We start from the raw sequence: 12,787 nt of genomic DNA, 5'->3' as shown, positions 1-12,787 counted from the left end.
TGTTAATGGTAATTAATCTAACAATTTTACTTGTTTGTTTAATCCACGCAGAGAAGTGGGACCAAAAACAGCCCAAATTTGCAAAAAGGAAACTATGATGAGCCAAGTAAAATTCAACATTAATTTTGTGGAACAGAAAGAATGAGTTTTGACTGCAACTTTATGCAAATGTCAAAGAACAATTTCACATTTGCTATTCACATTTGAACCTAACAATTGTACATAGTTGGTTTAAGAATAGGCTGGCGCAAGAACTAACTTCTAAGGTGACTAATAAACATCACGACATTCCCAAGCCCTTATGAACTTGTACAACTGGGTGGTCATCCACTGAATTTATGGTCAGCACCAGGTGACAGGTTACAATTGATGCGACAAGAATTGTTGTGATTTGACAGATCACAAGAAAGGATGAATGAGGCAAGTTAAGACAGCCAGAACTACTTATTTTAATGGGTGATAATATTAAACACGACACAATGTAAACTATTTCTCAGTTGGAATAACAGGCTTTGAAATGCAACAATGATCGATTACTGCAGAAAGCAAGCCCTGGTGATTCTTGTCCTACTCAGATGGCAGTTGCAGTCACACACATTTCAGTGAAGAAATATTAGTGGAAGTGCAGCTGTCTCATTTTCTGTTTCTCACAGACTCAGGAGGAGAACAATTATCTGACCATGGCTTTTTGCTAAGAGCCATTCCTTTCCCTCCATTTCTGCCTTTCAGCAGTTGGCCCTACTCTGCATGGCTTCTTTACATTTTAAGTCATGCTGTAATCCAGGGGGAATGCCTACTTTTGCATACATGTTTGAGAGCTACTGGGGTTGTGCAGACACCCTGAAGACAATTTAAAAAAATCCTTCGGCACCTGCCATGCTACACTTTGGAGCTTTTTGCTATTTAAAACAACTATAGAAAGTAACAAGTATTTGTAGAATCATTGCAACCAAAACCAGCCATTTGTTAACCTGCAAGTAGTTAATGGTCTGCCACAAAAACACTGGCATGGATGAGGAGTTCCTTCTATCTTTTGTGTCTCAATGTCAGCAGACACTAAAATCTCAAATACAGATCTCACAATATTGACAAAAATAGCAACCTTTAAGATCTAAAAACTAACTACTTATTAAGATACATTTCCACAAGGTACAATTAACATTCCAATTGCTTTTGCTATCCTGAAGCCATTCTTTTTGAATATCATTATCACACGTTCTGTACAGAGGATCTCACTCCACCATGAAGAAATTTGACAACTACTTTTCAGGTAAAAACTGCTGCCCTGATAACGTACATGCTTATTAATGAGCGCATGAGAACAGTTGTACCATGCTGATATTGGGCATAACTAATCAGTGTTCTTACATGAATTAGAATAAGAATTTCAACTGTATAAGTATTAATTCATTGAACACTTACAGCTGTCTTGCTGGGTGGTAACTTCTTGTTCCTCTTGGGTCTCGATTTTGTATAATGCTCCAGTTTCTTTACCTCTTCTGAGGGTAGTTCAGTCATCATACTGCTGGGCCGTGATGACCGTTCTTGCTTGCTGTAGATACTTGAAACAGGAGTTGACTCGTCAAAATGGACTGGGATCTCCTCCAGGGCCCTATCCAAGTCAAACTCCATTTCTGCACAAAAAAAACCCCCAGAATCCATTACAATAATTAAATAGGCAATACTGAAACAATTTATGTTGTTTTATTTAGCAAGTGTTTAATATTTCATAAATAGAAAATACATCTGACCAAGTCCACAGAGAGACAAATATTGGGAAAGGAGAACATTTTAAAAGTAAAGTAGAACTTTTGAGCCAGTCAACAAGTAGTGACAAGTGAGTATGATTGTGTCAGTTAGGTATGGTGATCTATGATGCAATTTCTTTTATTCATTCACAGGATGTGGATGTTGCAGGTTAGGCCACATTTATTGGGCATCGCCAGGCAGTTAACAGCCAACCAAGTGGGTCTGAAGTCACATGTTGGCTGGACGAGGCAAGGGCAGCAGTTTCCTTCCTCAAGGGACATTAGCGAACCAGATTCTTATTTCCAGAATTTTACTGAATTCAAATTCCATGTACCATGGTGGCGTTCAAAACTGGGACCCCAGAACATTGCCTGCATCTCTGGGGGATCTTTGGCCTTTGATTTAGTCAAATAGGTACAAGGTACTTGCTATCTGTGATGAGAATAGAACTACAAGGTAATGGGTTAAATGATCATAATACCATGATGCGGGAGACCATTCAAGTGGGAGAATTGGAAACGAACATGGTAGTAATAAAGTACTGTATAGTTAGTTCTGTTCAGGTTATGCTGCCTGAATAAAGACATCTCCTTGCAGCTGGAGAACAACTTTTGGAGTCATAGGAGAAGGGTGAGGATAATTTTTTCATGGTCTATGTATGAACCAATAACATTAGCACAACTAAGATTGAAGTTAAAGTTAAAAGTAAGCAAGTTAAAAAGAAGTACCTCAGAAGTAGTGATCTCTAGATTGATACCTTACCCATGCATGAATTGGTAGAGGGATAAAGAAATTCGAAGTTTAATTCCCTTGCCTTGAAAGATGGTGGTTTTGCTTCATGGGCCTTTGCAACAAAACTGGTTAAAATGGGAGTGGTTCCAAGGGTTCTGCCTAAACAGGACTGGGACCAGTGTCTTGACAAATTGGGACCCAGGGTTTTACACTTATAAAGAGGGGGTTTGAAAGATTTAGGAAAGGGCGTATTCAAAAGCAGCTTTGGAGAAGTGTTCTGGAACAAATAACCATTGCAAATTTGTCTACAATGAAGTCAGCCCCTTCATTGAAATCATTGATATAATCATTAGTAGTTGAGGCCCCAGCACTGATCATAGCAGCACTCTATTAGGTACAACTTAAGTTGAAATTATGATGCATTTATTCCAATTTTGTTTCTTATTAGTCAATCCTCTATCCATACTGATATGGCACCTTCAATACAACAAGCTCCTGTTTCATTAGAAACCTTTTTTATTGGGCAATCTATCAAAGTTTTCTTTGGAAATCCAGGTACATTAGATCTACTGGTCCCCCTTTATCCACCCTACTTTTTAACATTCTCAATGAACTCTAGGTAAATTGTAGAACATGATTTCCATTTCACTAAACTATGTTGACTCTGCCTGACTATATGATCTTCTAAATGTTCTGCTACTACATCTTAATTGTAAATTCTTGCATTTTTCCCATTATAGGTGTTAGAGCAACTGGTTTAGAGAGATAGTAGGAACTGCTGATGCTGGAGAATCTAAGACAACAGGTGTAGAGCTGGATGAACACAGCAGGCCAAGCAGCATCAGAGGAGCAGGAAAGCTGCCGTTTCGGGTCTGGACCCTTCTTCAGAAAGAAGTTCTGAAGTTTTCTGAGAAGGGACCAGACTCGAAACGTCAGCTTTCCTGCTCCTCTGATGCTGGTTTAGAGAGTCCTGTTTATTGTCTTCATTCTCAATTTCCATAGTGGAAAGAACTTATGATCCCTATAGTAATGTTGGAAAGGAATCTTTTTATAAACTTCTAAAGCTCAATGAAATGCAGCCAAACTATCCCCAAAATATATGTAGAAAAGCAGCCTTTTAGAAATCTCTTTAAAAAACATAAAGCTACCACTCAAAACATAACTCCTTCCATTTGCCCCTGTTGAAGTGAACCTGTTACTGTGGTCTGAAGCCAAGCATTCATAGAGATCTCACTGCACAACAATGTCAATATAGCCTCCAGTGATAAATACATTTAAACCCCTGAAGAGTAGAGAAAATAGCCATCTGCTGCATTGCTTCAAAGGCTGAACAAATGTCTGTTGTGATTAAAACACAGGGTGCAAATGACACAGTAAAATCTGAATCATCACAACATTGTTCGATGTAGGATAGCACTATATCAACAGATAATGTACTTTGATGCATCTGAAGACTTTCCCATTTTTAGAATTCTAGTCAATTTAATGGTCACTTAGCATTTCTAAACCGAACCCTACAAAATTCACCTCATTAAGAACATATTTAACATACATAATTATTTTTTAATGAGTTGGCAATAGCTTTAAACCTGTGTCAAAAATTTCTGACCTCCATATTGAGGATTCCCCCATGGTTACTAAATCCACTGAGATTCCTTGAGTCATAGTGCCACCTAATTCCATGAAAAATAGCTAGGTGTCCAAAATCCCAGTCCTAATAGTGCAGCCAGACCTGGATATAAGCTGGAAATGTGTTATCTTATGTTGCCAAAAATAGCTGACAAAAGGAATGGGGATGGGATTTTGAGAATCTGGACCAACCCATCACTCTTATAACCTAACCAACTTAATTGCAACATAGGTGGAAGATTGAACATCTGGTCAAGTAATCCAAACCCATATCCTTTCCTGTCCTGACCAACATTCATCCTCAACCACAACCATCAAACACATGGTCAATTATCGCATTTTTGTATGATCTTGTTTTGTAAACATGAGCTGATATGTTTGCCAATAAAATAAGTGACAACATCTTAATTCACTTGGAGCCCATGGGAATATCTAGTGACTCAAGACAAAAACAAGATTCTTCCTTCTTTGTTATCCATCCCTCTGTCTCTTACATTCATAATTTCCGCTGTGCTATGATCCCCACTGATGATACCACTGAATAAAATAGAAATACTAAAGAACTTCGGGTGCTGGAAATCAGAAACAGAAATTGCTGGAAAATGTCAGCATCTGTGGAGAGAAATCAGAATTAATGTTTTGGCTCGAGCCACCCTTCCTCAGAACAGGGGAAGGGTCACTGTTCTGAAGAAGTGTTACTGTACCCGAAATGTTAACTCCGATTTCTCTGCACAGATGCTGCCAGACCTGACAAGATTTTCCAGCAATTTCTGTTTTCAATATTACTGAACAAAGTCAGTTCCAGAATGAAATCTAGTTCGATACTTCATATATTTGTCTATTTCATTTTTGTTAACATAGTAGTCAGTTACTGAAGGATAATCACTGCTGAGTTTCTTAAATAGAAGTGTACTACACAAATGAGCAAAAAGCTAAATACAGAACATAGTTTGAATGTTCTTAAAATGTACAGCAGAGTCTTATCCCGTTTCCCAAAATTATCTGTTACACAGACTCAAATCCAGAGAAATTACCCTTTTATATCAAATTCGTAAGTTTGACTTAGTTGATTTTCCTCAGTTTTCTCACATGAGTATGCTCAACACTGAAAGCTTAGACATTTCAATTTTTAGTAACGTGACGGTGTCTAAGCAAAGATGGCCGATTTGAAAATTTACAAACTAAAAACTTTTCGGAGGTAACTGTGCATTTCGTAAACTGGAGAAGAACTATATTTGCTTCTGACTTCAGTCAAGTCTCTTGAGTTTCTTAAGTTAAAATCAAGCCTTGGATTATTCTGAACCAAACAAAGAAATGGTATTTAATGTTTACCTACCTGTTGTAAATCATCCAGTAAAAACAATTTTCCATTAAAACTACAGGGGATCCTTGTTCTCTGACATATGCCAGATTAGGTCACTGTTCCGGAACGACAGTCTAACCTAGTTATTGTCTAACCTAGTTATTGTCTAAACCCTTCATAAAAATAATTAACCACAAATTCTAAAAATGATGTTAATATGTAGATCAAACAGCTTTCATCGTGGCTGGTTCTTAATGATTCACTTTTTCCCTGCTGATGACTAAGATTCAAGTCTTCCTATTTTCAGTTCAAGTTTGAGTCCTATCTGGACAGACTTATCATTTTGCTCTGGTCTAGGAACTGTGTGACCTACCCAACAGCTCTTCAATATAAATCCAATCCAATTTATTCTTTTGGTGTTACTTGTTCAGTTTTCCACCACAACTCTTTGCCCTACTCTCCTTCTGTCAATATCTAAGAAACTGAACCATCATCTTCGTCCAAATATCCTGCTTGCAAGCAAGACTCACCTTGATTATAATATCATTGTGAATGAATCCACCAATAGTCTGGAGCATGACCAAGCTACAACTTTTTAGAAATATTTAATATTCTAATATTTTATTATTGATGGGATATTTTATCATCACTGGCTGCCCTGCCTGGCACTTTTCTAGTCCAAACAACTGCTCTGTGAATTCCTTATCAGCCAATCATTTTGTACCATGAGCATTTGTTTTATGTTTAAGAATGTCCTTCATTACATCTCTGCCACAGAGACGCTGAAGAGTGCCACTGTACCGCCCCTAAATTTGAGTTTGAGTTGTGTCAAAATTTTTGGAGTGCTTTCAGTGTGATAATAAGTAAAGTTTCTCACCCTGTCCAAACCACCCTCAAGGCCTCCCTTTTGTCTGATTCTATCCCCCTTTTTACACACGGTATACTTTGTACAACTCGCTATTTAGTGGAAATCTGCCAAAAGACTAGCACCCTGCCAACTGTGCCAAATTTAAGTGATGACCTGAATGACCACTGGAATTCCAAAGCTTCCCCGCTTGTTGACGGATGCCATGCAAAGATGTTGGCAAAGTAGATGATGATGCTACAGTTCTCTGATGCAGTCCTGGAGGTAATGGTAAAGGGGCAGTGCAGAGGAGAGACCTTCTCTTTCTGTAGGGTGACAGTGCATTGTTTATAAGATAAATTTGATTGTTTTGCACTTTATCTGTTTAACTCTCTGCATAGTCCTGAATCTAGCTGTGCCAACATGATGCCTGAATTCATGCCCATACTATGGATACACTATGGATCAATATCAGTTTTGACAGCCTGTTAGTCAAACTAAGATGAACAAGGCCAATGCGTTCTGATAACACAATTGCCCCTCACGCTACAACATCCCTGTTCTTTCCCTGGCCTCTCTGTGCAAAGGTCTGTGTGCAACGTTGTTAAAAGGGTCTCATATCAGTAGGTTTCACTGTCCCCACCCTCTCAGTCCCTCTGGATGTAGTTAAAGCTATTTTCCTTCCCATTGTTACCATTCAAATTCCAGCAGGGTGGAAGGTGACAGTGAGCAATGTCTGGACTATAGTTTGCAGGCACTGCCTCGACATGAAACACCAAGTGCCCTTCCTCATATCCCTTCTTGTGAACCCCAGAAGACATGCACCTCCCCAGGTCTCCATCAATCCAGTAACATGTGCCATTCATCTGCCCACCTTTACTCCTGCACCCCCATCCCCAGCCCCGCATACAAGAGGGGGCCAGTCCTCCCTTTGAAGCCAGGTTGCTTCTAACCATGGATGAGCAGCCCTCCTGCATTGCTCTCCCAGCTTTCCAACTAAAGTCACTTAAGCCCTAGTGTAAGAAGATCTTGAATTACTGTTTCAAAGGTAGCCTGTCTACTTCCTTCGTTTCCCCAAATTTGATAACACATTATGGTTTCTTCTCATTATTCTTTATCCAACTAAATGTTAGCAACAGAAAAGCCATTATTGTTTGATGCAAATACTTCAGTTTCTATTGGTTCTATTCACCCTCATCAGCTACTCACTCAGTCTGAGCCCATGTTGTAAGGCTTCCATCACATTCATCAGCAAAATTGTTTTTACCTACCTTCACACTTATCCATCCTCATCTCATTCCTACCATTGCTGAAACTCTTATAATGTCTCTGTCACTTTCTATTATCAATTTTGAACCTCTGTTGATCTTAAAACCTTTTCTCAAGTTACCTCCTACCCTCGCCATTTCAGTTGATTGATTTAAATTTCTTCATATTCAACTAAATTGCCTTAGGTATGTTTAATGAATGATGATGACTATACCCACAGAATTGTTTAATGATCTACCTCACTCTTGACTTGCTGAAACCAAACTAAATTTGGAAGCTTTTGCTTCCGTCATTCAGATTTCTGTGACTGAAGCTTCTTGTGTGCGCATTGTTACTTTCATTTATCAACCTAGTTTCCGTCCTTCAAAATATCTATGACAATGCATAAAGCAAACACCTATCTTCTTCAAGTGCCTTAAATGTTGAATGTGTGAATATAAGAAATAGGAACTGGAGTATTTGATGCTTTGAGTCTGCTTTGCAATTAAAGATATCACCTGCAGTTCCACCATTTCTCACTAGACCTATATTCTGAATTCCCTTAGTATTAAAATAAATTTACCAATTAACTGAATATATCAAACAACCATTGAGGTAGAGAATTCCAAAAATTTACAGCATTTTAAGTGAAGAAATTGCTTACCTCAACCCCCAAATTCTGATCCCTTTTTCTAAGAGGATGATCCTATGTTTAAGTTCACCAGCACAGGGAGACATTTTCTCAGTCTGTAACACGTCAAATGCTTTAAGAATTTTAAATGGTGCAACTGAATGCATCTCGCTGTTTGAGACTTTAGTGAATATAAGTCTAAGTCTACTCAATCTTTCTGCTTAGGACAAATGTCTCACCATAGGGATCAGTCTAGTGAACCTGCACGACAATCTCTTGGGCTGAAATATCCTTTCTCTAGTAAGGAGACCAAAATGGTATAAGTGAATAACTTCATACTTTACATATTGCATTCCATTTGCTCACAGAACCTAAATCTCTTTCCCACCAGCTCTTTATATCCTTCACATAGCTGATTTTACCACTGGCACTGTATTGTCAGCAAACCTGGATACTACGTTTACCCAAGTCTATTTATATTGATTGTAAATTAAAGCAGCGCAAGAACTGATTCTACTGCCCTATTACTTACAGTCTGATGGTCCAAGAATGACCTATTTATTCCTAGTCTTTGTTTTCTGTCCATTGAGCAACCCTCAATCCCTTCAAATACATTACAGACAATGCCATAAATCCTGAGTTTGAATCATAACACCTTAATCAAATGCTTGTTCAAAATTCAATTATCTGAACATACAAGGAAATGCATTTGGAGGGAAACCTGATTACATTAAAAGTTGAAAACTATACAAATAACAAAACGTAATGTTGTTTTTGAAATATTTTTGCAAATTGCCTAATACAATAATACAAATACACACACATTTATTCAATATGCACTGAAGACCAGTGGGAATTGCTACAAATACTGAAAAGGGACTCTGCTGTCATTAAACTTTCATACACAAGAGAGAAGAAGGAAATTTGACAGAGGCATCATTCTTCCAAAGAAATGTGGTTTTATTACCAATTGATAAAGCAATATTTGTGTGTAATGGTTGCAGAAATCTCATCCCTCCGCACTGCATTTATTGTATTTCAACTTTTATTTTGTTCCTTTCATTGAATATATTAAAATTGGAGAAAATTGAGCCAAATAGTTCAACATTTTTACAGAAAAATTAATTTGGAAAACAAAATCATCATGGTCTGTTTCTCATTTTTTAAAAAATAACTTTCTTTCAATCTGTTAAATTTCTGTGAGTATGCTAAAGTGGACAATTAAATAAATATTTCTTTTTGTGATAATCTGACCATAAATTTAAAGAGAACTGCAGTCCCAAACAATAAAGGATATCTCAAAATGCTCGATTTGAATCTTTATTTTATTCAAACAGTGCTATTTAATTGTTTATCTTAAAAATTAAACTTTAGTTGTGTTTGTAAAAGTTTTTTTTGAAAAAAGGAATCAAAACAGAATAAAAATGGCTTAATTTGGATAAACTGAACACAGGTTAAAACTGCTTCACCACCCACCACTAGATGGAAGTGTTTATACAATGAGCACCTCACTGGAGTCTTCAGCCGGAAGTAAAACCAAATTATTGAAGATGTTGTGATTTATCATGAATGAATCTATCCAATCCCTGTTCCACCTGAAACTCGTGTAGTTACAAAATACTCCAGTGACATTGGAAAAAGAGACTTCTTTATTAGTGCAAAATATCGGATGGCTTTTTCAACTCGGTATTTAGCGGAAAATTACTTGAGGAAAATTAGCACAATTTTAGTCGTCATTTTCTTTAACTTGTTTTCTGACAATATTTCGAATAACTCTTTCCTTAGAATCACATGGAAATATATCTGAAAACTAAATTTAAGAATAATGATCAACATGACCAGATTTTACTTCTACACAAAAACTAAATCAAACATTTGCTTATTCATTTACCAAATGCTCTGGAAACAGGGCGGAGCATTCTACTGTGGATACTTTTCCTCTTCGACTTGGGAGTCATCTGCCACACAAAACAGAAGCGCAGTTAATCAGTGGAGTATAAATTCTAAAACAATGTATACTGTGGCTATATCGCAAATATCATTTTAGACCATAAAGTGAGTGTTGACTGAATTTGCTTTTGGATGCAATGACACTCCTAAATACATACATAGGCTTCAAATACATTTTTTGTTTTAAAGCTGCACGCTCCTCCGTGCAACATTAAATGGCCAAAATATCCTGTGCACATTTTATTTAGAGAAATTGTTCAAATTTGACTCATTATAATAGAGTAGATGTTGAGAAGATGTTCCTAGTAGTGGGGGAATCTCAAACAGGAGAACATATTTACAGATTAAGGGGATACTTGTTTAAAACTGAGATGCAAGGGAATTTCTTTTCCTAGAGGGCAGTGAATGTCTGGAATTCTTACTCCAGAATGTTCTCCAGAGCATGAAAATGTATTTAAAGAAAAGGTAGATTTTTTGAAACATCAGGGAGTTGAGAACTGAGGTCCCAGCATGAAAGAGGCCTTGAAGACTGGGGCAGATCAGCTATGGTCTTGTTAAGTGACAGGTTGAGATTGAGGGGCCAAATGGCTTTCCCTTGCTCCTTTTTTAAAATGTGCTTTTAACACAAATCAGAAAGTGAAGACCATGGGACCATTTTCCCCTAAGAATCAAAATCTGCTAACTCAACAAAGTAGCACTGAAATAAAAGCTGCATTTCCTTTTATATGTATTCTTCATTTTGGAATGTCTAAGTAAACATTGTGTCCTAGTTTTTTGTTCCCTATTTTGCAATCTGATATCATATGTCAACAAGGTGATGTTTTACCCAGGCTTGCAAACCAGGAGCCTGCATCGAAATTGTACTTCCATTCTTGATTAGAACTGAAATCAAAAAGTTGAAAATGCATTTGGTGATAAAGGCAACTCACTACAAAGGGCAACAAACTCCACGTAAAGGCATGAAATAAGGAATCTCACCTCCTGTCACAGTGTTTCAGTCATCTGTTCAGCACAAACAAGTAACTAAAACATACTACAATTCAACTACATATCAGCAAAATGTTAAAATCAATTTTGAGCAAAACTACAGCTGTTATCTATTCAAACGGTCAATTCAATGTTGAAGTAACACAAACCTCTACAAGGGGCATGAGATGCAAGGAAGAACATTAGTTCTCATTTTTAAACAAATGAAGCATTATTTTACATTAAAAATATTAGACATACCATTTAACTTCACTATATAAGTACTAAACATTATAAATGGCACCAGAAGTCGTGCAGGAATTGCTTAAAGCAGCAGCAAAGCATTCAACATCAAGCATTTTTAAAGATGGAACCATCCATATGGGTTGACCACAGCTTATTCAACTTCAATTTCAATCCCAGGTGAAGTATTAACAGTCCAAAAGATTTGACTTTCCAGGTTTCTAATAAGCCTGAATCCATCTGTATGCTCCAACAAATGTTCCACCAAGAAAAGTGGTGTTCGTCTCTGAAGAAGCAACTGTAAACGCTGAAATAACTGGCCTACAAGATCATATTTCTTTGTAGCCATGAATTGAAAACTAATGAATAGTCTTTTTCAGTTCGATTGGCAAGCTCTTTTGATAGAAAGTTGTTGAAATGCCAGTAGCAGATTCAGTTTGGCAGAAAGAAAACTTCAGCTGGTCTGTGTGTGAACAGTCAAGCTTTCCCATAGAAACTCCGAGGAGTGTTGCGCCACATCTATCACCTCAATTGCAAATGCAGATCTTGTGTGCTTGAGATTTGAAAAGGTCAATCAATTTGTAGAATTAGAAAGGTAGATCATTTAAGTTTTCAACCAAAAATGAAGGGTCACAACTGTGAACTCTGTTGTGTGTACACAAAATTCAAAGCTCATGAGTATAAATGTGGTACTCCCGATTCTGAACCGTCCAAGTTAATAAGGTGGCCCATTATAGGACAGAAGAATAATCTTCTACACCAGAGGGCACTGAGTTGTAACTTCGAGTTGTAAAAAAAAATGCAGGAAGGCAGTGCAGGTGTCCCCTGCGGTCATCTCCCTCAAAAACAGGTATACCGTTTTGGATACTGCTGGGGGAGATGGCTCACCAGGGGAAGGCAGCAGTAGCCAGGTTCATGGCACCATGGCTGGCTCTGCTGTACAGAAGGGCAGGAAAAAGAGTGGAAGGGCTATAGTCATAGGGGACTCGATTGTAAGGGGAGTAGATAGGCGGTTCTGTGGTTGAAAACGAGACTCCCAAATGGTATGTTGTCTCCCAGGTGCACGGGTCAGGGATGTCTCAGATCGACTGCAGGACATTCTGAAGGGGGAGGGTGAACAGCCAGCTGTCATGGCGCATATAGGCACCAATGATATAGGTAAAAAATGGGATGAGGTCCTACAAGCAGAATTTAGGGAGTTAGGAGTCAAGTTAAAAAGTAGGACCTCAGAGGTCGTAATCTCAGGATTGCTACCGGTGCCATGTGCTAGTCAGAGTAGAAATGAAAGAACAGGCAGGATAAATGAGTGGCCTGAGAGATGGTGCAGGAGGGAGAGGTTCAGATTCTTGGGACATTGGGACCAGTTCTGGGGGAGGTGGGACTATTACAAATTGGACGGTCTACACCTGGGCAGGACTGGAACCAATGTCCTAGGGGGTGCTTTTGCTAATGCTGTTGGGGAGGGTTTAAACTAATGTGGCAGGGGCATGGG

The 12,787-nt window shown here is 38.1% G+C and overlaps 1 protein-coding gene across 1 annotated transcript in view; it reads right to left on the bottom strand.

Annotated features, from left to right (window-relative positions):
* Positions 1 to 12,787, bottom strand: part of LOC109934313 (F-actin-uncapping protein LRRC16A-like) — a 403,104-nt gene that overhangs the window by 31,561 nt on the left and 358,756 nt on the right. The window contains exons 29-30 of the mRNA XM_048608843.1: positions 10,028 to 10,094; positions 1,423 to 1,634 (exon numbers count right to left, since the gene is read on the bottom strand). Coding sequence (XP_048464800.1) covers positions 1,423 to 1,634; positions 10,028 to 10,094 — 279 coding nt within the window. The remainder of the gene's footprint in view (positions 1 to 1,422; positions 1,635 to 10,027; positions 10,095 to 12,787) is intronic.

The sequence above is a fragment of the Rhincodon typus genome, chromosome 2 (assembly GCF_021869965.1).
Source record: "Rhincodon typus isolate 14 chromosome 2, sRhiTyp1.1, whole genome shotgun sequence".
Taxonomy (NCBI): Eukaryota; Metazoa; Chordata; class Chondrichthyes; order Orectolobiformes; family Rhincodontidae; genus Rhincodon; species Rhincodon typus.
The sequence above is the reverse complement of the archived record's forward strand: the minus strand, read 5'-3'. Positions and strand labels throughout refer to the sequence as shown.